This window comes from Zonotrichia albicollis, chromosome 29, assembly GCF_047830755.1.
Source record: "Zonotrichia albicollis isolate bZonAlb1 chromosome 29, bZonAlb1.hap1, whole genome shotgun sequence".
NCBI lineage: Eukaryota > Metazoa > Chordata > Aves > Passeriformes > Passerellidae > Zonotrichia > Zonotrichia albicollis.
The window spans coordinates 4,905,446-4,929,768 of NC_133847.1; the positions used below are offsets into that span (position 1 = coordinate 4,905,446).

The 24,323-nt window shown below is 60.1% G+C and overlaps 3 protein-coding genes across 9 annotated transcripts; 1 reads left to right on the forward strand and 2 right to left on the reverse strand.

The window, feature by feature from the left end:
* Positions 1-717: 717 nt before the first annotated feature.
* On the reverse strand, positions 718-6,876 carry ADAMTSL5 (ADAMTS like 5). Of its 2 annotated transcripts, none has more exons than XM_074529009.1 (12): positions 6,644-6,876; positions 5,224-5,275; positions 4,986-5,131; positions 4,662-4,722; positions 4,485-4,593; positions 4,271-4,398; positions 4,070-4,187; positions 3,593-3,676; positions 2,844-3,007; positions 2,517-2,751; positions 2,208-2,279; positions 718-1,172 (listed from the first exon to the last, which is right to left on the reverse strand). In XM_074529009.1, exons 1-12 carry the CDS (start codon positions 6,790-6,792, stop codon positions 859-861), a joined length of 1,632 nt encoding a protein of 543 aa, XP_074385110.1. In that variant the 5' UTR covers positions 6,793-6,876; the 3' UTR covers positions 718-858. The 2 variants fall into 2 exon arrangements, with proteins under 2 accessions (XP_074385110.1, XP_074385111.1); XM_074529010.1 differs by having other exon boundaries at positions 856-1,172; positions 2,208-2,293.
* LOC141725440 (inactive serine/threonine-protein kinase PLK5-like) lies at positions 3,425-13,365 on the forward strand. 2 transcript variants are annotated; one of them, XM_074529013.1, is made up of 9 exons: positions 3,425-3,596; positions 7,307-7,415; positions 7,629-7,736; positions 7,925-8,041; positions 8,715-8,844; positions 8,924-9,011; positions 9,290-9,385; positions 10,101-10,299; positions 11,229-13,365. In XM_074529013.1, exons 1-9 carry the CDS (start codon positions 3,460-3,462, stop codon positions 11,349-11,351), a joined length of 1,107 nt encoding a protein of 368 aa, XP_074385114.1. In that variant the 5' UTR covers positions 3,425-3,459; the 3' UTR covers positions 11,352-13,365. The 2 variants fall into 2 exon arrangements, with proteins under 2 accessions (XP_074385114.1, XP_074385115.1); XM_074529014.1 differs by lacking the exon at positions 3,425-3,596 and having other exon boundaries at positions 6,832-7,415.
* Positions 11,363-24,291, reverse strand: THOP1 (thimet oligopeptidase 1). Of its 5 annotated transcripts, XR_012577293.1 has the most exons (15): positions 23,999-24,291; positions 23,483-23,686; positions 19,168-19,316; positions 18,605-18,712; positions 17,760-17,862; positions 17,516-17,676; positions 16,534-16,669; positions 16,077-16,443; positions 15,623-15,824; positions 15,350-15,536; positions 14,907-15,035; positions 14,566-14,702; positions 12,676-13,751; positions 12,555-12,606; positions 11,363-12,485 (listed from the first exon to the last, which is right to left on the reverse strand). XR_012577293.1 is itself a non-coding variant. In XM_074529008.1 (13 exons), exons 1-13 carry the CDS (start codon positions 24,012-24,014, stop codon positions 13,596-13,598), a joined length of 2,055 nt encoding a protein of 684 aa, XP_074385109.1. In that variant the 5' UTR covers positions 24,015-24,291; the 3' UTR covers positions 11,363-13,595. The 5 variants fall into 5 exon arrangements, 1 of the variants encoding a protein (XP_074385109.1); XR_012577294.1 differs by having other exon boundaries at positions 11,363-12,656; positions 12,728-13,751; XR_012577291.1 differs by having other exon boundaries at positions 11,363-12,606.
* Between the last annotated feature and the right edge of the window lie 32 nt (positions 24,292-24,323).

The window sequence follows — 24,323 nt, forward strand, 5'->3', positions numbered from 1 at the left end:
AGAGGGGACCCCCCAAAGTGGAGGGACATAGGAGGAGCCCCCCTGCTCATGGGGTGACAGAAGGGACACCCCCAAAGTGCAGGGGCAGGGAGGAGACCCCTGCTCATGGGGACACAGAGAGGACCCCCCTAAAGTGGAGGGACACAGAAAAGCCCCCTCTACTCATGGGGACACAGAGGGGACCCCCAAAGTGGAGGGACGTGGAGGAGCCCCCCTGCTCATGGGGACACAGAGGGGACCCCCTGAAAAGAGAGGGACATAGAGGAGCCCCCGTGCTCATGGGGTGACAGAGGGGACCCCCCAAAGTGTAGGGGCAGGAAGGAGCCCCCCCTGCTCATGGGGACACAGAGGAGCCTCCGCTCATGGGAACAGAGAGGGGATCCCCCAAAGTAGAGGGACACAGAGGGGACCCCTGAAAAAAGAGGGAGGAGGAGCCCCCTCTGCTCATGGGGACACAGAGGGTCATGGAGGAGGCCCCGCTGCTCATGGGGACACAGAGGGGACCCCCCAAAGTGGAGGGACACTGAGGAGCCCCCCTGCTCATGGGGACCCCCTGAAAAGGGAGGGACACAGAGGAGCCCCCCCGCCCACGGAGAACCCCCCCCCTGAAAAGGGAGGACCCCCCTGGGCCATCTCCAGCCAGCAAGGGACACGCAGCCAGCGAGGGGATAAACAATTTATTTCCTGCAAAAAAACCCAATAAATTACCACCCCCCTCCACCCCCCCGCCCCGCTGCCACGCGGACCCCAAGCACGGCGCGATGAGTGGGGGGGATCCATAGCGGGGAGGGGGGCACGGGAAGGGTTCGGTGCCCGGTGGGAGCCCCGGTGTGCCCGGCGGTGCCCGCGGGGCCGGGCTCAGGGCGGCCGGGGGTGCGGGCAGTGCCGCGCCGCCTCCCGCACCAGCCGCGCCTCGCGGGCCGTCCAGGGCCGGGCGTAGCCGTCGGGGGGCAGCAGGATGCGGTTCAGGGTGTGCTCGTGGTTCACGTGGCGCCGCGCCATCAGCACGTACTCGGCTCCCTCGAGCAGCGCGGGGCAGCCGCAGGTGCTGGGCACCCACAGGTACTCCCGGGCCACCAGCGGGAAGCGCTGCCGGTACCGCGCCTCCACCGCCACCTCGTAGCGCGTCTCCCGCCCCACCACGCGGCGCGCCAGGATCCGCCCGTGGAACACTGCGGGGGGAGGATGGGGCAGCCTGAGTACCTATCCTGGCCCTGGCATCACCCTGAGCACCTCCCTGCCCCTGGCATCACCCTGAGTGCCTCCCTGCCCCTGGCATTACCCTGAGCCCTTTCCTGGCCCTGGGCATCACCCTGAGCCCTTTCCCACCCCCTGGCATCACCCTGAGCCCTTTCCCACCCATGGCATCACCCTGAGCCCTTTCCTGGCCGTGGGCATCACCCTGAGCCCTTTCCTGCCCCTGGCATCACCCTGAGCCCTTTTGTGTCCCTGGCATCACCCTGAGCCCTTTCCCACCCATGGCATCACCCTGAGCCCTTTCCCACCCATGGCATCACCCTGAGCCCTTTCCTGCCCCTGGCATCACCCCGAGCCCTTTCCTGCCCCTGGCATCACCCCGAGCCCTTTCGTGTCCCTGGCATCACCCTGAGCCCTTTTGTGTCCCTGGCATCCCCCTGAGCCCTTTAGTGTCCCTGGCATCACCCTGAGTGCCTTCCTGGCCCTGGCATCACCCTGAGTGCCTTCCTGCCCCTGGCATCACCCTGAGCCCTTTCCTGCCCCTGGGCATCACCCCGAGCCCTTTCGTGTCCCTGGCATCACCCTGAGCGCCTTCTTGCCCCTGGGCATCACCCTGAGCCCTTTCCCACCCGTGGCATGGCCTCTGGCAGCACCTCAAATCTCTGCCATCCCCAGCATCACCCGGAGCCCCTTTGTGTCACCGGCAGCAGCCCGAGACCCTTCCTGTCCCAGCAGCACTCAAGGCCCCTTCCCATCCCTGGCATGGTCCCTGGCATCACTCCAAGCCCTTTCCCATCCCTGGCATCGTTCTGAGCCCCTTTCCATCCCCGCACCGCCTCTGGCACCACCCTGAGTACATTCCTGTCCCCAGCACCGCCCTCAGTATCGCCCTGAGCTCCTTCCCGCTCCTGGCAATGTCCTCGGCATTGTCCCTGGCGATGTCCTTGTCCCTGTCCCGCCCCCGGGACCCTCCCGAGCCCCTCCCGAGCCGCTCCCGGCCCGGCTCTCACCGAAGTCGCTCTGGCAGAAGTGCCGGATGCGCTGCGAGCGCCCCTTGGCCGGGCGGCACCTCCCGCAGCGCCCTGCGGGGATAAAGCTGCAGCAATTTAGGGGCAGAGGGGACTCCTGACCCCCAAAATCCCCCTCACACACCCTTGGGAAAGGAGGTTGAGAGCCCACACGCCAGAGAGGGTCACACGGGGCTCCTGAGAGCCCTGGCGGGGGATTTTAGGGTCTTTTTTATGGTATCCCCCCACCTGGGCAGCCCAGAATGCTCCAGCAGGGGCCTGGGGGTGCTGTGGGGACCCCCGAGGATGTACCTGCGGCATCCCCATCCTGGCTGCGGCCAGGGGGGCTCCTCGGCGGTGGCTCCGTGGCCAAGCCCCGGGGCCGCGGGGGCTGCGGGGGCTGCGGGGGCTCCGGGGGCGGGGGGCTGCCGGCCCCGCGGGGCTGCGGCTGCCGCAGGGCGCTCGTGTCACCGCGGCCGAGCTGCGGGTGCCCGCGGGGCAGCCAGAACTGGTACTCGATGCCGGGGTTGGGCTCCTGCAGCAGCACCTGGAGGGGATGGGGGGACACGAGAGGGGCTGGGAGGGACGGTGGGAACGGGGGTGGCTGCTGTTCCCAGAGCCGTGTCCGTCTGTCCTCACCATCACATGCAGGTCCTCGAGGGTGGGTCCGGGCGCCTCCAGGCTCTCGGTGCCGTCGGGGGCCCGGTTGTAGGTCAGGAGGGTCCCGGCGGCCTCGTAGGGCCCCGGCCATGCGATGGCCCAGTCGCCGTTGAGGACGTAGCGGCCGTCGCTCGCCATCAGCGCTGCGGGACGGAGCGGCTCCGCTCAACCGAGCCCCGCACGGCCCCCGGGACCCCCGGCCCGCTCCCCTCCGGAGGCCTCTCCCGTGGGCCGGGAGCCGCGCTCGGGGCTCCGGGAATCCGCGTTCCTGTCGGATCTTGGCTCCGAGCCCGAGCCGCAGCCCAAGCCGGGTGTGCAAAACCAGCCCCGAGCCCCCCCAAAGCCCGGCTGGGAGGGGGGAAGGGGCTCCGGCTGCATGGGAAAGGGGAAAGGGGACGGGGGTGGGGATGGAGGTCCCTGTCCCGGTGCTGCAGCGGCCGCCTGGCCCCGCTCCAGCGCAGCCCTTCCCAAAACGCGGCCGCGGCCTCTGGAAAATTGCCCCGAGCGCTTGGGAGTTCAGTGACCCCGCGATGCTCAAAACAGCATCCGAGGGAGGGAGCGGCGCGGCACGACAAGGGACAAACAAGGGACAAACATGGGGCGGCGCGGCGTGACACGGCCACCCCTGCCCTGCCCTGCCCGCACACACAGCTGGCACCGGCCTGGGCCAACTGGGAGGCACTGGGAGGGACTGGGAGGGACTGGGACCGAGGCAGTTCAGGTCCTACCCAGGTAATTGCGGCTCTTGTCCGTCACTTTGATGTTGGTGGCCCCTGCCGGGATCTTGGTGACGTTCACATATCCCAAATACCCTGGGGAGGGATGGAGGGGGGGCAGAGTCAGGGCAGAGCCTGGGCAGGGCCCAGGGGGCACCACGGGGGGACAGAGAGGGAGGGGACGGGCACAGAGGGGACCCGGGGCTGGAGCATTGACCCAGCTGGGCCCCACGTGCTGGGACATCAGGGACATGTGGGCACAGGGACTCTGGACACCCCTGGGGACATCACAGACCCCACACAGGACCCCTCTGCAATGAGTTAACCCCCTTAAGTGAAGGGACCAGAGACCCTCGGGATGGGGGACAGGGGATGGGACAATGGGGCACCCAGGCCACGCCTTGGGGACACGGGTGGGGACAGGAGGACAGGGGAGCCAAGAGCCAAAGCATTCACCCATGGAGGGGGCCGGGGCAATGGTTCATTCACCGGAGGAGGGGTCGGAGCCCTGGAACAGCCGGTGCACCAGCACGCACGAGCCGTGGCCGCTGCCGCAGTGCCCGCAGGCGTCGGGGCCCGAGCCCAGGATCCCGTCACAGCCCACGCTCTGTGGGGAGCGCAGACCCCCCCTCAGCGCGGGGGTCGGGCCTGGGGGGTCCCGAGGGGGGTCCCAGTCCCGTTCACACCCACCAGGCAGCGCCCGCCGACGCACAGGTCCGGGGAGCCGGGGCTGCAGCGCGTCCCGTCCAGCACCCGGCCGAAGCTGTAGTAGAAATTGTGTCCCTCGGCCAGGCAGTTGAGGTCGCAGAGGTTTGGGGCTGCCGGAGCACGGGGGGAAGGGGTTGGGGCGATGCCGGGGACGGCCGGGATCCCCCGGTGGTGCCGTCAGCACGGCGGGACTCACCTCCGTGGAAGGGCACCCAGCGGTAGCGGGCGGAGGTGCCCAGCACGGGCCGGTTGTCGTACAGCGAGCACTGCATGGCCCGGAAAGGCACGGAACCGGCGGGGCAGCCCTGTGGGAGCACCGGGATGGAGCGGCCACGGGCACCGGGGACAGCCCCGTCCGTGCCGCAGCACTCACCTGGAGCTGGCAGAGCCGGTACTGCCGCGGGTCCCCCGGGCACGGCTGCTCCTCGCTGCTCCTGCGGGCACAGGGACAGCAGTGTCACCTCCGTGTCCCCCACAGGGCCGCGATGCCACCGAGCCACCACAGGGATGGTGGCACCCTGGTCCCACACAGGGAACCCCCAGCTCCAGGGCCGCGATGCCACCGAGCCACCACAGGGTTGGCGCTGCCTGGTGGCATCCGGGTTGTGCACACGAGGTGGTGACAAGGCCGTGCCGGAGGGGTTTGGGAGTTGGGGACACCCCGGGGGGGGTCAGTGCTGCCCCGTCCCCCACTCACCGCAGGCACCTCCGGCTGCGCAGCGCGACCCCGTCCCCGCAGGAGCTGGAGCAGGAGCTCCAGGGTCCCCAGGGCGCCCAGGTCCCCTGGGGCCGAGCAGGGGCCGGGGGCTCGGGGACCCTCGCTGGTGTCCCCAGGGCTGGGTCCTGCGTGAGGAAGGTGATGGTGAGCGCTGGGGTGGGATGAAGGAGCCCAGGGGGTGCCATAGACCCCCTCAGGTGCGCCCCAGCCCCCTCACCTGCGCTGTGCCCACCAGGCTGAGCCAGGCCAGCAGCAGCAGCCGCCAGCACCTGCGGGGCAGAGAGAGAGCCCTGAGCCCGGGGACAGGGGGGTGACACCGGGCTGTCCCCCAGCCCAGCACGGCCACCGAGGTGGGGACACCACCGAGACACCCCCGGGACCACAGAGAGGGGATGGGGGTGAGGGGGGCAAGGCCAGACCCCAGGGAGGGGATGTGGGGTCTGGTGCCACCAGCGGGGACAGGCGGGTGGGGAACACGCAGTGGGTGATGCTGGGTGGTGACACGGGGTGGGTGACAGGGGGTGGGTGACACGGGGGGGGGTGACACTGGGTAGGTGACATGGGGTGGGTGAGACGGGGTGAGGGGTGACACGGGGTGGTGACAGGGGGTGGTGGCACAGGGTGGTGACACGGGGTGGGTGACAGGGGATGGGTCACAGAGGGTGGGTGACACGGTGTGGGTGACACAGGGTGGTGACTCGGGGTGGGTGACACGGGATGGGTCACAGAGGGTGGGTGACACGGTGTGGGTGACACGGGGTGGGTGACACGGGGTGGTGACATGGGGTGGGTGATACGCGGTGAGTGAGACGGGGTGAGGGGTGACACGGGGTGGTGACAGGGGGTGGTGGCACAGGGTGGGTGGCAGGGGGTGGGTGATGCAGGGTGGGTGACACAGGGTGGATGGTGACACGGGGTGGGTGACACGGGGTGGGTGGTGACACGGCATGGGTGGCACAGGGTGGGTGGTGACACAGGGTGGGTGACACGGGGTGGGTGACACGGGGTGGTGACACGGGGTGGGTGACACGGCGTGGGTGGTGACACGGGGTGTCCCCCCCACGTGCCCACCCGGCCCCGGCACGGCCGACGGCCCCGCCGCCCCCAGGGCCCCGCGGCGGGCGCCGGGCCGGGATCGCTGCCTGCCGGGGCAGGACCAGACCTGCTCGCCGGGGCTCCCGCGTCGCTCCCCGATCCGGATCCGGCCCCGCCGTGGGGCGGGCGGGGTGGGGGGCAGCGGGGGGCCCCCACAGCGCCCGATCGTGCAGCGCCCCCAGAGCGCCCAGCCCGGGGGTGAGGGAGGCGCCGGGAGGGTGCGGGGGGTGCGGGGGTCCCATCCCCGTGTCGGGGAATCCCCGGCTGGGCCGGTTCCGTCCCGTCGCGGGCAGCCCCCGGCTGTGGGTGCCCCCAGCAGGACAGGGCAAGGGCCGGGGGTCGCGCTGCCGCCTCTCCAGGGGGGTGTTTGTATCGTCCGAACCCCGCCGAGGCTCGGGCGATGCCCGGTGGGTGATGCACAAACCCCGCTGGCAGCGCGGGGGGCACCGCGTGCCTCAGTTTCCCCGCAGGAGCTGCGGTAGGGCGCGGAATCGCGGTGCAGGGGGGGTCCGCGAGGGTTAAAGCAGAAACCAGGAGCTTACCCGGCAGCGTGGGGTCCCCCGCGGGGGTCCGAGCCGCCCCCACGGCCCCTCCCGGCCATGCCGCCCCTGGTCGGCCGCGTCCCGGCGGCTCCGTCCCGGCTCGGCGTGCGGGCGGCGGGGAGCGGGGGGGACCCGGGGCCAGCGGGCATCGCCTGCGCAGCTCCGGGGGGGCCGGGCGAGGCTCCCGCCCCCCCCCCCACACACACACCCTCCCCGTTCGCCTGCCGTCCCTCCCCGCCGCGTTATTAATATCCAGCCCCAAAGGTGCGCCCAGCCCTCCCCGGCCGCCCGTTAACCCTTGGGGGCCCGGAGCTCCGGCGGTCGGGGTGGGGGGGGTGGCCTCCTGGGGGCTGTAAAACAACATCAGCGCCCCCCCGGGACCCCCCCAGCCCCAGCGGAGGAGGGGAGGAGGCGCCAGGACCTCCCTGCACGGCCGGATCCCGATCCGGGACCCTCCGGTGCTGCGCATCCCCGAGGGCCGGGACCCCCGCGGGGGTCTCGGCTTCGTGACCGGGGTTTTCTGAGGGGGCTCGGGGGCACAGAGCGGTGGGTGTGGGGTGCGGGGGGAGCACACAGCACCCCTGGGCGCCAGGGACACCCGCAGCCGGAGCTGAAGGGGTTACAGTGTCCGGTGTCCCTCGGGGTGTCCCCGGTGCCGAGCAGAGCGGGCAGGATGGAGCCGGGGAGCGCAGGGGCTGAGCCCCCCCCGGGCTGGTACCTCCGGGATGAAGGCAGCGGGACCCTCTACAAGCGGGGGCGGCTCCTGGGAGAGGTAAATCCCCTGAACTGCCCCCCCTGAACTGCCCCCAGCGCCCCCTCCCCACTGGGCACCATGGGGGGATCACCCGCCTGCACCCCGTGAGGGTCCCGATCCATCTGGGGAAGGGGAAACTGAGGCACGGGGCTGAGCTCCAGCAGCTCCTGTCCCTGGGGCTCCGAGCCCCACACCTGGGTGGGCCCCCCAACCCCACGGGCTCACTCGCAGGGCACCTTCGGCCGCTGCTACCAGGTGACAGAGGTGACAAGTGGCCGGCGCTACGCGGCGAAGGTGATCCCGAGAGCCCGGCTGGCTGCCGCGGGCGTGGGGGACAGGGTGAGTGCAGGGGGACAGTGCCCGGGGAGAGGGGACAATGCCCACTGAGAGGGGACAGTGCCCGGGTGTCCCCGCACAGCCCCTCCCGTGCCCCTCCCCGGTTGTCTGGGTGGGCTCCCGTCCCCGCGGGCTCAGTGCCGGGGGTCCCCGAGGGTCCCCCCGGGGCTGCCGGGCTGCTGTCGGTGCAGGTGGAGCGGGAGCGGGAGCTGCAGTGTCGCCTGCGCCACCCGCACATCGTGCGCCTGCACGGGCACTTCGCCGACGGCGGGCACCTCTACCTGCTGCTGGAGCTGTGCAGCCGGGGGGTGAGACCTGCGCCCCGAAACCGGGCTCCTGAACCCCGAAACCGGGCCCTTGAGCCCTGAAATTCTGCACCTCAAAACTGAGTCCCTAGACCCCCAAAACCAAGCCCTTGAACACTGAAACTCAGCCTAAACACCCCAAAACTGAGCCCAAACACCCCGAAACTGAGCCTAAACACCCCAAAACTCAGTCCCTGAACCCTGAAACCGAGGCCCTGAACCCCAAAACTGAGCCCCTACACCCCAAAACTGAGCCCCCTGAGTCCTGGGCTTCAGCAGGGCCCAGCCTTGTGCCTCGCTCTGTCCCCAGGGCCCCCTCGCTCTGTCCCTGTCCATGTCACTCCATCCCCCGTCCCCCTCCATTGTCCCCAGTCCCCCCTCAGTGTCTTCAGCCCCAGTGTCCCTCTGTCCCCAGCGCTGTCCCTCTGTCCACAGTCCCTCCTCACTGTCCCCAGCCGCTGTCGCTCTGTCCCAGCCCGTCACTTCATCCCCAGTTCCCCTCCATTGTCCCCAGTCCCTCCTCAGCGTCCTCAGCATTGTCCCTCTGTCCCAGCCGCTGTCCCTCTGTCCCCAGCATTGTCCCTCTGTCCCAGCCGCTGTCCCTCTGTCCCCAGCCGCTGTCCCTCTGTCCCAGCCGCTGTCCCTCTGTCCCCAGCCGCTGTCGCTCTGTCCGCAGTCCCTCGCCGCCATCCTGCGGGCGCGGGGCCGCCTGACGGAGCCCGAGGTTCGCTATTACCTGCGGCAGCTGCTCTCGGCCCTGCGCTACCTGCACGGCCACGGCCTCGTGCACCGGGACCTCAAACCGAGTGCGTGGGGCTGGGGGGGACCCGGGGGTGTCCCCAGGGTGGCCCGAGGGTGACACAATTCCCGTCACTCCCTGCACAGGTAACTTCTTGGTGACGGAGAGGATGCGGGTGAAGATCGGGGACCTGGGGCTGGCTCAGCGAGCGGCACGGCCCGGGCGGCGCTGGGGGTGAGAGGGGCTTGGGGGGATGCACGGAGGGGGTTTCACCTTATCCGTGTCCCCTGGGGTCACCGCGGCTGTCCCCTCCTCAGGGCGCTCTGTGGGACACCCGTGGGGCTGCTGGGGATGAACAGAGGGGGTTTCACCTTGCCCGTGTCCTCAAGGGTCACCGCCGCTGTCCCCACCTCAGGGCGCTCTGTGGGACACCAGCGGGGCTGGGGGGATGAACAGAGGGGGTTTCACCTTATCCGTGTCCCCAGGGGTCACCGCGGCTGTCCCCACCTCAGGGCGCTCTGTGGGACACCCGCGTACCTGGCCCCGGAGGTGCTGGAGCGCAGGGGACACGCGGAGCCCGCGGATGTCTGGGCACTGGGGTGTGCCGTGTGAGAGGGGCTGGGGGAGATGGAGGGTGAGGGGAGATGGAAGTGGATGAGGGGAGATGGAGGGAGGATTGGATAAGGGAAGATGGAAAGAGGGGTGACGAAGGGGTGATGAGGGGAGATGGAGGGAGGGAAGGCAACAGGAGATGGAGGGGTGTGGGATAAGGGGAGATGGAGGGAGATGGGGAGATGGAGGGAGGGATATGGGGAGATGGAGGGAAGATGAGGGAGGGAGGATGCAATGAGGGGACACGGAGGGTGGGATAAGGGGAGACGGAGGGAGGGAGGATGGGATGAGGGGAGATGGAGGAAGGATGGAAAGAAGGGAGATGGAGGGAGGATTGGTTAAGGGGAGATGGACAGAGGGAGGATGAGGGGAGATGGAGGGAGGATGGGAGAAATGGAGAGGGCAAGGGGAGATGGAGGGAGGACTGGATAAGGGGACATGGAGGGAGGGTGGGATAGGGGGAGATGGAGGGAGGACAGCAGAGCTGGAAGGAGGATGGAGAGGCTGAAGGGAGGACAGAAAGGACGAAGAGGGGTGATGGAGGAAGGCCAGGGACACCGGAGGGAGGAAGAGGAGTGATGGAGGAAGGCCAGGACACCGGAAGGAGGAAGAGGGGTGATGGAGGAAGGCCGGGACACCGGAGGGAGGAAGAGGGGTGATGGAGGAAGGCGGGGACACCGGAGGCAGCACAGGCCCGCCGCTCTCCCGCAGGTACACGGCGCTGACCGGGCACGCCCCGTTCCAGGCCCGCCACCGGCCGGAGCTGTTCCGGCGCATCCGCAGCGCTCGGTACCCGCCGCCCCCGGGGCTCTCCGGCCCTGCCCGCGCCCTCATCGCCCTCATGCTGCAGCGGGAGCCCGCGGCACGGCCCGGCCCCGCACGGCTGCTGCAGCACCCCTTCCTCACACAGGTGCGGGGCTGGGGGACACCGGGGACACTGGGGACACACAGGGACACTGAGGAACATGGGGGTCACTGAAGGACACAGGGGACACTGAGGGACACTGAGGGACAAGGGGGCACGGAAGGACACAGGAGGACACGGAGGGATATGGGGGACATGGGAGGATACTGAGGGACACTGAGGGACATGGGGGACACTGAGGGACACAAAGGGACCCTGAGGGACATTGAGGGACACTGAGGGACATGGGGGTCACTGAGGGACACGGGAGGACACTGAGAGACACTGGGGACACTGAGGGACATGGGGGACATTAACGGACACTGAGAGACACGGGGGACACGGCAGGACACTGAGGGACACGGGAGACACTGAGGGACATGGAGGGACATTGAGGGACACAAAGGGACAAGGAGGACACTGAAGGACAAGGGAGACACTGAGGGACATTGAGGGACACAAAGGGACACTGAGGGACATGGGGGTCACTGAAGGACACGGGGGATACTGAGGGACACGGGGGACACTGAGGGACACGGGGGACATTAATGGAGACTGAGGGACACGAGGGACACTGAGGGACATGGAGGACACTGAGGGGCACTGAGGAACACTGAGGGACAAGGGAGATACTGAAGGACATTAAGGGATACTGAGGGACACGGGGGACATTAACGGACACTGAGGGACACGAGGGACACTGAAGGACAAGGGGAACACTGAGGGACATGGGAGGACACTAAGGGATACAGAGGGACACGGGGGACACTGAGGGACATTAAGGGACACTGAGGGACACGGGGGGACATTAAGGGACACTGAGGGACACAAAGGGACACGGGGGACACTGAGGGACACTGAAGGACAAGGGGGACACTGAGGGACACAAAGGGACACTGAGGGACACGTGGGGGTCACCGCCTGTCCCTCCCCAGGGTTTCACACCCCACACGCTGCCGCCCCGCGCCTGCCACTCTGTGCCCATCTTCGTGGGACAGGAGCCCCTGTGCTGGATGCTGCGGTGCTGTGTCCCTGTCACCCCTGCCCAAAGGAGCTGAGCCCCAACATCTGCGGAGGAAAACCTTTATTAGTGCTGGGAACCGTCTAAAATCCAGAAATCCAGTCATGGAAACAAGCAGGGGGTGGGACGTGAGCAGTACGGACAGCGCACACACACTCACACTCACACTCACACACACTCACACACCAGTTTGCCCTTTAAAACTGTTAACAGGAATAAAACAACCCCCAAAATCCAAACCACTAAAATAAAAAGAAGCTCTCTCTTCCCTGCCAGCCCGGGATGGGGATGGGGAGGTGCGGCTCCATGTCCTGGTGTGGGACTGGAGAGGTGCCAGGTCACCCCCAGGGGCAGTGGGGACACAGGAGAGGGGACAGAGGGAGGAAAGTGCGTGGTTTCCCTGTTCAGCTTCACTTCTCTCTCTCTCTGGAGAGAAGAGTCGGAGGAAACGCTGAAAGCTCAGTAAAACAGGACACTAAAAACACCCAGGGCCAGAAAACACGGAGGGGAGGGGACAAGGACAAGATGCTCGAGGTGGCCCCAGCAAGCACCAAGGAGCCGCTTCTGGACCCGCCCAGGGGGTGTCACCAGGGTTGTCACCGACCTTCCTGTGTCACCAGCGGGGCCTGGGGGACAGAGGTGACAGCAACGACTTTGTCTGCACTGGGGGAGCCTTGTCCCAGCGCTGGTGACAAAGGACAGGGAACAGCCTGCAGTGGTGGATGGTGGCAGTGAGCTGGGGCACTCAGCTGTCACTCGTGTCCCCAAACTATGGCAGAGTGGCAGGGATGGATCCCACAGCCCTCAGATGGCCTCACACAATGCACCCGAGGCTGGGAGGGGTGGGACACAAATCCCAGGTCACCCTGAAGCTCCTCAGCCCCCAAGGAAGCCACCCCAGACAGGGGCAGGAACCTTGTGCCACAACACCCTGTGCCATGCAGGGTCCTGGGGCACGCTGGGGACAGCCCAGGCTGGCTTGGGGCACTCTGGGGACAGCCTGGGGCAGGTGGCACAGCCCAAGCTGGCTTGGGGCACACTGGGGACAGCCTGGGGCAGGTGGCACAGCCCAGGCTGGCTTGGGGCACGCTGGGGACAGCCTGGGACAGGTGGCACAGCCCAGGCTGGCTTGGGGCACACTGGGGACAGCCTGGGGCACGCTGGGGACAGCCTGGGGCAGGTGGCACAGCCCAGGCTGGCTTGGGGCACGCTGGGGACAGCCTGGGACAGGTGGCACAGCCCAGGCTGGCTTGGGGCACACTGGGGACAGCCTGGGGCACGCTGGGGACAGCCTGGGGCAGGTGGCACAGCCCAGGCTGGCTTGGGGCACACTGGGGACAGCCTGGGGCAGGAAGCACAGCCCAGGCTGGCTTGGGGCACACTGGGGACAGCCTGGGGCACGCTGGGGACAGCCTGGGGCAGGTGGCACAGCCCAGGCTGGCTTGGGGCACACTGGGGACAGCCTGGGGCAGGTGGCACAGCCCAAGCTGGCTGCTGCCCCTCCCCGTGGCCGGCAGCTCAAGGCCTGGCACGGAGCCCAGGGGATATTTTGGATATTTTTATCCCGGCATTTGTGTTGTTTGAAGCTGTCAGCTCCGTGTTTTCAGTCATAAACACAACCCTGCCCTGTCCCAGGAGCTGACAGCAACAGCAACACCCTCGGCTGCCACAGCCTGAGCCCCTGGGATGACCCTGAGATGGGACACAGAGGCCACAGAGGTCCCCAACCCCCTGCTCTGGAACATCTGCACCGGCCACCTCTGTCCCCCTGCCAGGCAGGAAGGTCCCTGAGGGGTTCAGGGCAGGATGTTCCAGTTCATTCCCTGTGGGTTTGGAGCTCTGGGATCTCCCCATCTTTACTGCACAGCCAAGAGGTGCCCAAAGATGGGGAGAGCAGGGCTGTCCCTGCCCTGGTGACAGCTGTGTCACAAACCAAGCCAAGGTGGCAACAACAACAACAACAACAACAACGAGGCTTCTTAAAAGAGAAGGGATTTAAAAACAAAGATTCAAGTTTGGGAACTCCTCTCCCCCTCCTCCCCGGCTCCAAACGAGGCCAAAACTCACCCTTGTGCAGAAATCAGGTTCAAAGTTCAGCCAATTGATGGGGGTGACCCACAAAACCCTGGGGTGACAAGGGCAGGTCACCTTAGTGTCACCACAGAGCCTCAGGAGGGGCTCAGAGGGGCAGCTCCAGGCAGGGGTGTTTGGTGACAGGAACCAGGCGAGGGCAGGTGCTGGGCAGGAGATTTTCCCCCTTGCCAGGGCCCTGCAGCACCTCTCAGGCTGAAGGCACCGAGTTGCTCTCCACCTTCAGTCCCTTGCTGGCCAGGAAGGCGTCCTGCTTGGGCTCCCTGCCCAGGAACCTCCTCAGCATGTCTGAAGCATCCACGGAGCCACCGGGATGGAGGATGCACTTCCTGTAATCCATGCCCACCTGTGGGCACACACACACACACACATGGGGCAGGGCTGGCACACCCACCCTGGGCATGCACACAGAACCGTGCCCCTGATAGTGGGGTCCTGGAAAAATGTTAAAGATGGACTCTGAAAATGTCAGGCTTTGTGTATTGCCAGATTATTGCACCTGTGTAAGCAGTATATTATATATATATATACACATATATATACACACACATATATATACACATATACATATATATACACATATATATATACACATATATATATACATATATATACATTTATATAATAGTTAATATATAAACATAAAAATAACAATAACTATAATAATGATATATAAATATATAATAATATTACTAATAGATTATATATATATGTGTATGTATTGTATATATACATATATATTGTATATTGTATATATACACATATACATGTATTTGTATATGTGTATATATATATGCATGTATATATACATATATATGTATACACATGTAAATATATATATATATATATAATTGTTAGATGTAATGATTGTTTAGTAATTAAATATAACTATTGTATATTCATAAGAAGAATCGTGAGAAACTATGTTAGAAATTTAAGGGGGTCCACGAGGAGCCATGCTTGGCTGAAATCTATATATACAATATAAGTTTAATAATTAACATGAAAATTATATAAAAATATAAAAAGACGTTCATCCCAAAATTTGGGAGAAACATGTCAGATTTGGGTTTGTACCCCTGACACCCAGAGCTCTTCAATAAAAGCACCTGCACAGAATCATTGTTGTGATTCTGTGTTTTGAATGCTGCCATCCCTACCTTGCAGTTCATGATTCCCTCCTGCTTGAAGCGGGTGTGGAACATGTCCATGGAGTACACCTCGCTCCAGAGGTAGCCGTAGTACTGAGCATCATAGCCCCCAGCCAGGTGGCCAAAGGTGGCTGGCATGTTTGTACCTGAGGGGACAAAAGGGCTCAAAAGGGACTCCACTCCTCCCCATGGAAAAAAATCCCTCCGGTGCTGTCCCAGCTGCTCACACAACCCAGGGCACAAAGGGAGGAACTTTCCAGCTCTGCTTTTCCCAGAGCCAGCAGGAACTGTCCCCACACACACGGGAGGAACTCACAGGGCGAGAGGGACAGGAGGGTGGCACGGCGTACCTGGGGTGGCAGGGACACCCAGCACCTCTTCACAGAGCTGGGCAAACACCTCCACGGGGTCAGCCTTGGTCTGGGTGTGCAGAGCCTGGTCCACCTTGGCCAGGACGATCTGGCGCAGGTTGAAGAGCCCTGTTCCCAAAAGGAGGAAGAGGAGGAGGAGGGAAACTGAGGTTGGGACGCTGACACTGAGGCAGGTGACAGCAGGGTAGGCTGGGTGGCACCTCTTTGTCCCTTTCATGTGCCACATCACCCTCTCTCTTCCCACATGCACGGGAAGAGAAAGCGTGATGTACCATGTGAAAGGGACAAAGGGGTTCCTTGTCCCCATCCCCTCAGAACCCCCAGCACCACAGCAAGCAAGGAAAAGCCTTTTTTGTCCCCTGCCAGGTCACTGAGTGTCCCCTTCCTGTCCCCACACCCAAGGGACATCCAATCCCTCCCACCTGTGTTTGCCTGCCGGGATTTAATGAGTTTCTCCAGCAGCTCATCCGGGATGGGGCTCCCAGTCTTGTAGTGCCTGGACATGCGCAGCAGAGGCTCCTTCTCCCACACCCAGTTCTCCAACATCTGCGACGGGGCCTCCACGAAGTCCCTCTCCACGTGTGTCCCGCTGAACATGGCAAACTCCGCCTGGGGGACACAGCCAGCTCGGAATTCCACAGAAAAAAAAGGATGGGGGAAAAGCCCCAAGCTGTGCCAGCGCAGGGAGGCCTCACCTGAGAGCACAGCTGGTGCATGACGTGCCCAAATTCGTGGAAATAGGTCTCCACCTCATCGTGCTGCAGCAGGGAAGGGGCGTCCGGTGTGGGCTTGGTGAAATTGGCCACCATGGCGGCCACTGAGATTTGGCGGCTGGAGTCCGGCAGGAGGCAGCCGGGCTGGAGGCCAAAGCAGGCAGCATGGCCGTACTTCCCTTCCCTGGAGAGGGACAGGAGGCTCAGGATCCTTCCAAAAGCCACACACGGCCACGGCATCACCCATTGTGTTCCTCAGAGGAGCCCCAAGTGACCGCCCTTGGTGACATCCCTGCCTCAGCACATGGCGCTCCCTCCACTCTACACAGCTGGGAGCAGGAACCTCCTCCTCCTCCTCCTCCTCCTCCTCCTCCTCCTCCTCCTCCTCAGGCTCTGCTCCTCCTGCTCCCACATTTCCCCTCTCCCCAGGTCTCACCGTGGGTACAGGTCCAGGTAGAACTTGCCGATGGTCTCACCGGAGGACGCGTCCTTCACGGTGTAGAGCTGCACGTCCTCGTGCCACACCTGAGCCTTCTCCTCCAGGTGGAAGGTGAGGCCCAGCAGCTCCTGGTAGATGGCCAGGAGGCCCGTGGTGACCACCTGCATGGGGAAATACTCCTTGAGCAGGTTCTGGTCCACGCTGTACTTGGTCTCCTCCACCTGGTTCATGTAGTAGCGCATGTCCCACGCGTTGATGCGGTTGTCGAAGTCCAGCCCGCGCTTCTCGCACTCCTTCTTCTTCAGGTCCAGGATCACAGCCCGCTCCTTCTCCCCCAGGGGCTTCAGCTTCTGGGCCAGCTCATCTGGGGAAGGCAGGCAGGGTTGGGATCAGGGATCAGGGGTCAGAGCAGCACATCCTGCTCGGGATGTCCCTGCTCGGCCCCAGGACGTACCCAGGAACGTGGCCACCGTCTGGCTGCTCTTGGCCATGTTCATCTCCAGCACAAAGTCAGCGTGGGTGCTGAAGCCCAGCAGATTGGCCTTCTGAGCCCTCAGGTCCACCAGCTCCTTCAGGATCAGGCAGTTCTCCTGCAAAGCACAGAGTGAAGTACGTGTGTGGTGTTGTTGTGGGTGCCAGGAGAAGGTGAGAGATGGGAATTTGATTGCAAGTTCTCAGAAGGCTGATTTATAATTAAATATATTATATTATATTATATTATATTGCAATTTATTATATTGCATTGTATTATATTTATTATATTGTAATATATTGCACTATATTGCAATGTATTGTGTTAATTATGTTATATTACATTATATTATATAACATATATAATATAATATATATTATATTATTATACAATATAATATAAATATATTGTATATTTATATAAAGATATACACATCTATTATTTATATATTTTATAAATATATAATATATTTTAATATATTATATAAATTATATATAATATAATATAAAATAAATAATAATATAGGTAAATTATATCATATTATTATATATTAATATATATTAATATATAAAAATATAATATAGGTAAATTATATCATATTATATCGCATTGTATTATATTATAAAATCATATACCAAAACTATACTAAAGAAAGAGAAAGAATATATCAGAAAGTTAGAAAAAAATTATAATAAAAACCCGTGACAGACTCAGAGAGTCCGACACAGCTGGCTGTGATTGGCCATTAAATTAAAACAATTTACGTGCTTAACAAACAATTCTCTAAATCACATTCTAAACCAGCAAAACAGAGAAGCTGAAGCTTCCCAGGAGAAGAATTTTCATATTTAATGAAAAATCCTGGTGAAGAAATTGCTCATAAAATATCACACAGGGGAGAAGGGAAGCGGTGTGGAAAGGAAGACAAATCTTTCCCTGGGTGCCCTGGGTCTGTCCCACCGACCTCTTTGCACCTGGAGTTGAACATCTCCTCCACCTTCCTCCTGGTCTCGGGCACGTAGCACTTCTTCAGCAGGGGGAAGTAGTGTGGGTACTTGAGGGTGACCTTCAGCTTCCCATCCTCTGTCTTCTCCAGGGAGTTCAGGAAATCCTCAGGGAGCCCCCCTGGGAAAAGAGCAGGCAGGGGCTGAGCCCTGGATTCTGCAGGAATGCTCGGGGATCATCCATCCAGTGTGAGCATTCCATACCCAGCTCCTCCCTGGAGAAGGGCAGGAAGGTGGTGTCTTCGTTGAGGTTCTTGTTGAAGTCGATGCACAGCACGCTCAGCTTCTTCTTGATAGCTTTGATTTTCTTCAAAATGCAAAAAAAAAAAAAAAAAACGGAGAGAAATCAGAGCTGGGGGGGGCACTCAGGCTGTGTTCCCACCCTGCTGAGCTGCCCAGCTCTGAGCCAGCCCAATTAATGATGGTGCACAATTAATGGTGGTGAGCCAGCAGCCCAGAAAGGCTCCCTGGGGTCACACCTGGCAGGGCTCAGCCACCTCAGCAGGTCCTGCCTGTTCCCTGCTGCCTCAGGAGCTGCAGGTGCTGCACTAACAACCTCCTCCCTCCTTATTTCCCATTTTCTTCTGGTTTTAACCCAGTTTTCAGCTCCTCTGCTGGTGCATGGTAAGAGAGGGAGGCCCCTGAGCAGCTCAGGATTTGATAATTCCCCAATTTCACCTCCACAGGAATTCCTCAACTCCCACTTTGTTAACATCACCCTTTAAACGGAAAGGAAAAAGGGGGGGCTGGAGACATCACCCAAAATCACCAGAATTGAGGCCAAAACCCAAACCTGAGCCTCACACCCTGCCCTGAGCCCTGCCACAGGGGGAATGGATTCAGATTGGCAGGAAATAGGATTAAATGGGATTTTAGAAAAAAAATTCCTTCCTGTGAGGATGCAGAGGCCCTGGCACAGATTTCCCAAAGGAGCTGTGGCTGCCCCTTCCCTGGAAGCGTCCAAGGCCAGCTTGGAGCCACCTGGGACAGTGGAAGACGGGCTTTAAGGTGCATTTAGCCCAAACCATTCCAGGATTCCGTGCTCTCACCTCCTGTGTCTCCTCGGGGAGGTGGAGGCCGTTCCTCTTCCCCAGCTTGATCAGCCTCTCCAGGTACCTCTTTGCCTCAGGCTTCAGGGAAGCACTCTCTGCTTTCTCCTGGAAAACAAAACCAACCTCCTCTCCTCAGGGAGCTGCAGGAAGCTCCTTCCCAGTGTGAGCTCTGGGACCACTCGAGACCCAGCAGCAGATGGAAAAGCCCCAGGGAAGGCTCTGGTTTGGTGCAGAGGTTCCTGTGTCACCTTAGGGCAGGGATTCCTCCCAAATTGCTTTAAACACATCACCTTTGTGCCATGTCAGCATTTTGGGGGGCATCAACACTCAGGGGGGTTGGATTTACCAACAAAGGGGATGATCGAGGTTCTGAGTGAGGGGGCAGAGCCCTCAATCCCAAATTCCCCATCCCAAAAAAATCCCTCACTTCCAGCTGTGCCACTCTGCCGTGACCCCACCGCGCTCCCTCCCCACTCCTGCATCCTTCCCTCCTCAGCTCTGGGATGAAGCAAAAGGATTTGCTGGAATTCCAGGGGGTTCCAAGCAGGCAGAGGACACACCTGGAGCCACACAATCCTCTGGTACACGTCCTGCCTCATGCTCATCTCCACGTCAAACTCCGAGAGCTTCTTGTCGGCCTCGGTGCTGGCGGCGCGGATGGCCTTGCAGGGGGACACGTGCTGGGGGAAGTCCAGCATGTTCCTACGGACTGGGGGGACAAAAAGGGGACAGGGATGATGGCTCCATGTCCCAGTGAACACCCATGGCCAGGCTGGCAGCCCCAGAGCCTTTGCCTCCCCTCACACACACACACAAAGGGAGAGGCGGGATGCACATCCACCTCCCGTCCTGCTCAGCACATCCACCTGCTGGATTCCCACCAAAATCCTCCTCAAATCCATGGGAATTCTGTGCCTGTGAGCCCCAAACAGCTTTGCACAGGAGGTTTGGGGAGTTCTGTGTAGGGCTTGATGCTTCCAGCTTGAGGAATTCAAAGATTCCTGATGGCAGCAGCTCCTGCTCCCTTTGGTCCTTTCCCTGCTGCCCAGCATGTCCATCTGCTGGATTCCCACTAAAATCCTCCTAAAATCCATGGGAATTCTGTGCCTGTGAGCCCCCAACAATTTTGCACAGGAGGTTTGGGGAGTTCTGTGCAGAACTTGATGCTCCCTCCCAGCTTGAGGAATTCCATCATTCCTGATGGTAACAGCTCCTGCTGCCTTTGGTCCTTTCCCTGCTGCCCAGCATGTCCATCTGCTGGATTCCCACTAAAATCCTCCTCAAATCCACGGGAATTCTGTGCCTGTGAGCCCTCAAAAGCTTTGCCAGCACAAGAGATTTGGGGAGCTCTGTGCAGGACCTGATGCTCCCTCCCAGCCTGAGGAATTCCATCATTCCTGATGGTAACAGCTCCTGCTGCCCAGCACATCCACACACTGGATTCCCACTAAAATCCTCCTAAAATCCACAGGAATTCTGTGCCTGTGAGCCCCCAACAATTTTGCACAGGAGGTTTGGGGAGTTCTGTGTAGGGCTTGATGCTTCCAGCTCAAGGAATTCAAAAATTTCCTGATGGCAGCAGCTCCTGCTCCCTTTGGTCCTCCCCCTGTGGCCCAGCACATCCACCTGCTGGATTCCCACTAAAATCCTCGTAAAATCCATGGGAATTCTGTGCCTGTGAGCCCCAAACAGCTTTGCACAGGAGGTTTGGGGAGTCCTGTGCAGGGCTTGATGCTCCCTCCCAGCTTGAGGAATTCCATCATTCCTGATGGCAGCAGCATTCCCTGTCTCCTTTAAAGCTCCGAGTGGGACAATCCCTTCCCACAGACACTTCCCCAAAAAAGCCACCACGGCCCAGGTGCGCCCTGTGCTGATGCAATTCCACAGGGGAGGAAAGCAGGGAGAACATTCCCTGCTGCCATCCCTGCAGGAGCTCCAGGAGCAGCACTCCAGGTGCTCTCCAGGCACCTGGATCCCCTCTCCAGGAGAAGCTGAACAGGCAGCTCAGCCAGGGAAGTGCTGACAGCCCTGCTGAGATCAACACTCCTCCTGCTGAGCAAGAGGAATTATTTTTTTCCTTATTATTTTAGGAAAAAAGAACGGGGAGAGGAGGAAGATGAGGCTGCTCTGTGGTCCAGACAGGTGGGAGAGCTCGAGCAGCCCAGGTGTCACGAGGAGGGGCCACCTGAATTGTCACCCTGCTGCAAATAAACCACCAAAACTGCACGAAAAAATCTCAGCGGGATTTATTTTCCTAAAAATTCCCAGCAGGACTGATTGTCCAAAAAAATCCCAGCAGGATTGACTTTCCCAAAATATCCCACCAGGATTTATTCTCCCAAAAATCCCAGCAGGATTTATACCCCAAAAAATCCCAGTGGGATTTATTCTCCCAAAAATTCCCAGTGGGATTTACTATCCCAAAAATTCCCAGCAGGATTTATTCTCAAAAAAAATCCCAGTGGGATTTACTCTCCCAAAAATTCTCAGCAGGATTTATTCTCCCAAAAAATCCCAGTGGGATTTACTATACCAAAAAATCCCAGTGGGATTTATTCTCCCAAAAAATCCCAGTGGGATTTACTATCCCAAAAATTCTCAGCAGGATTTATTCTCCCAAAAAATCCCAGCGGGATTTACTCTCCTAAAAATTCCCACCAGGATTTATTCTCCCAAAAAATCCCAGCGGGATTTACTATCCCAAAAATTCCCAGCAGGATTTATTCTCCCAAAAAATCCTGGCAGGATTTACTCTCCCAAAAACTCCCAGCAGGATTTATTCTCCCAAAAAATCCCAGTGGGATTTACTATCCCAAAAATTCTCAGCAGGATTTATTCTCCCAAAAAAATCCCAGTGGGATTTACTATCCCAAAAATTCTCAGCAGGATTTATTCTCCCAAAAAATCTCAGCAGGATTTATTCTCCCAAAAACTCCCAGCAGGATTTATTCTCCTAAAAATTCCCACCAGGACTGACTGTCCAAAAATTCCCAGCAGGATTTACTCTCCCAAAAAATTTGACCCTACCAAAAATCCCAGCAGGATTTATTCTCCAAAAAATCCTGGCAGGATTTACTCTCCCCAAAAAAAATCCCAGTGGGATTTATTCTCCCCAAAAAAAATCCAGTGGGGTTGACTCTCCCAAAAAATCAGAGTGGGATTTATTCTCAAAAAAAAAAAAATCCCAGCAGGATTTATTCTGCCAAAAATTCCAGCAGGATTTATTCTCCCAAATATCCCACCAGGACTGACTCTCCCAAAAAATCCCAGCAGGACTGACTCTCCCAAAAAATCATGGCAGGATTTATTCCCCCAAAAAAATCCCAGTGGGATTTATTCTCTCAAAAAATCACACCAGGATTGACTCTCCCAAAAAATCCCAGCAGGATTTACTCTCCCAAAAATATCCCAGCAGGAAACAAGGCCCATGGAGAGACATTTGGCCACTGCCCCAGGGAAAAGTGAGGAAGGAGGTGAGAGTTTCTTGGATCTTTTCTGCTTTTGTTCCCACTGGTGACACATGAAAGCCAGGACAGCCTTGGCAGAGCAGCTGCCAAAGGGCTGCCCTTGGGTTCATTTGTTTTTCCAAATCTGCTCTTTGTGCTGGTTCCCTGCTGTATAAACATTAAACTGGGAATAAAACCAACATTCTGCTGGCAGCCACTGGGAGAGAAAAGCAGGTGACAGCACGGAGCTAAAAAAAAAAAAAAAATAAAATAAAATCCAAAAATCTGAGTAATCGTGGGAGGGAGTGGAAGTGACCTCAAAGCTCAGCCCTGCTGTGGGCAGGGACATCTCCCACAGGTGGCTCCAGCCTGGCCTTGGACCCTTCCAGGGGGCAGCCAGAGCTGCTCTGGGCAAGCTCAGAGCCTCCCACTATTGTAAAATTAGGCAACACCCCTGACTCTGTGATATCAGAAGGCTAATTAATCACTTTATTATACTGTATTATTATTTTATACTATATTACACTCCTCTAAACTGAAATTGTAAAAACACTCAAAATCTCGTGGCTGTCTCCTGTCAGGAAACAGCTTGTAGGGATTGGTTAAAAAAAGCAAACACTCACACTAGAATCTAATCAAATTCTTTCAGGTAAATAATCTTTTGACATATTCCATGTGTTCCAAAACACAGGAGCAGCAAATAAAAAATGTTTTGATCTCTGTGCTTCTCCAGCTTCTCGCTTCCAGCCTGAGGAATTCCATGATTCCTGATAGCAGGGATGGCACATTCCCTGCTGGATTCCCACCAAAATCCTCCTAAAATCCACAGGAATTCTGTGTTTGTGAGCCTATAAAAGGCTCTGCCAGCACAGGAGGTTTGGGGAATTTTGTGCAGGGCTCGATGCTCCCTTCCAGCTTGAGGAATTCCATCATTCCTGATGGCAGCAGCTCCTGCTCCCTTTGGTCCCTTTCCTGCTGCCCAGCACATCCACCTGCTGGATTCCCACCAAAATCCTCCTAAAATCCACAGGAATTCTGTATCTATGAGCCCCCAAAAGCTTTGCCAGCACAGGAGGTTTGGGGAATTTTGTGCAGGGCTCGATGCTCCCTTCCAGCTCAAGGAATTCCATGATTTCTGATGGCAGCAGCATTCCCTGTCTCCTTAAATCTCAAAGTGGGACAATCCCTTCCTACACCCACTTCCCCAAAATCCACCACGCCCTGTCCTGAGGCAATTCCACAGAGGAAAACAAGAACATTCCCTGCTGCCATCCCTGCACAATTTCCAGAACAGAACTCCAGCAAAAACCTGAGAGAGAGCAAATCCTGTCTGCCTGTCAGTCTGTCTGTCTGTCTGTCCAGACCATGTCAACGCCACATCCCGGCATCCATCCCACCCCACCCCTGCCGGCAGGATCGGCCTCCCCACCTGTGTATTCCACCTCCACGTCGGCCAGAGCCTTCAGGGTGTTCTCGTACGAGACCTCGCCGCGCTCCTGGGCTCCCACGCGGTCGTACACGAGCTTGGTGCTCTCGGTCAGCTCGGCCGCCATGGCCTCGATCTGCTCGGCCGTCAGGTCCCAGCGCAGCTGGCTGGCCAAGGGACGCGGGGCCTGGCTGTCCACGACATTCCCTGCAGGCCAGAATTCCAGGGAGGGCCCCAGCGTTGGGGATTGGCGGTGGGATCATATCCCGGGAGATCCGAGCCCTCCCGGGGCTGGGAAATGCTTCACCGAAACCCGACCCCGTGCCCGGCCCGGTGTCCCTGCCAAGGCTGTCCTGCTAGGGGACAGAGGTGACCTGGCGGCACAGGAGACCCCGACTGGCCTGAGGGGCCGCCCTCGGTCCGGTCCTGCCGGCCCCGGTCCGGTCCCGCCGCCCCCGGTCCGGTCCCACCGCCCCAAAGCTCTCCCCGGTGTCCCCGCGCCCCCCATCCCCCCGGTACCTGTCGGAGGGGCCATGTCGGCTGTGCCGGGGATACCGGGAGGCCCCACGCTGCTGACGAGGCCGGGAGGAAACCGGGCCGGCCCCACGCACCGAGCATGTGCCCCGACCGGAGAGGCGGGCGGGAGAGCGGGGCATGCTGGGAGCCTGGAGGACCGGGCCGCTGCCGCCCGCACCGCACCGCACCGGGACCGGCCGGCGGGGGCGGCTCATCCCCGCCGCGACCCTCAGAGCCGGCCGGGAGCGGCCCCGGGGCGGGCGCGGAGCATCCCCGGGTCCCGCCCGCCCGTTCCCATGGCAACGCCCCCGCGCGTTGCCGTGACAAC

Coding starts and splice junctions, on each gene's coding strand:
- LOC141725440 (XM_074529013.1), top strand. CDS start 3,460: ATGGGGCGGCGCGGCGTGACACGGCCACCCCTGCCCTGCCCTGCCCGC. Junction 9,386..10,100: donor TGGGCACTGGGGTGTGCCGT/GTGAGAGGGGCT, acceptor GCTCTCCCGCAG/GTACACGGCGCTGACCGGGC. Junction 10,300..11,228: donor AGCACCCCTTCCTCACACAG/GTGCGGGGCTGG, acceptor GTCCCTCCCCAG/GGTTTCACACCCCACACGCT.
- ADAMTSL5 (XM_074529009.1), bottom strand. CDS start 6,792: ATGCCCGCTGGCCCCGGGTCCCCCCCGCTCCCCGCCGCCCGCACGCCG. Junction 3,677..4,069: donor GGGCTCCGACCCCTCCTCCG/GTGAATGAACCA, acceptor ATCCCTCCCCAG/GGTATTTGGGATATGTGAAC. Junction 2,280..2,516: donor CCAGGATGGGGATGCCGCAG/GTACATCCTCGG, acceptor TTATCCCCGCAG/GGCGCTGCGGGAGGTGCCGC.
- THOP1 (XM_074529008.1), bottom strand. Junction 19,317..23,482: donor CGTGGAGGTGGAATACACAG/GTGGGGAGGCCG, acceptor TTGTCCCCCCAG/TCCGTAGGAACATGCTGGAC. Junction 17,677..17,759: donor CTTCTCCAGGGAGGAGCTGG/GTATGGAATGCT, acceptor CTCTTTTCCCAG/GGGGGCTCCCTGAGGATTTC.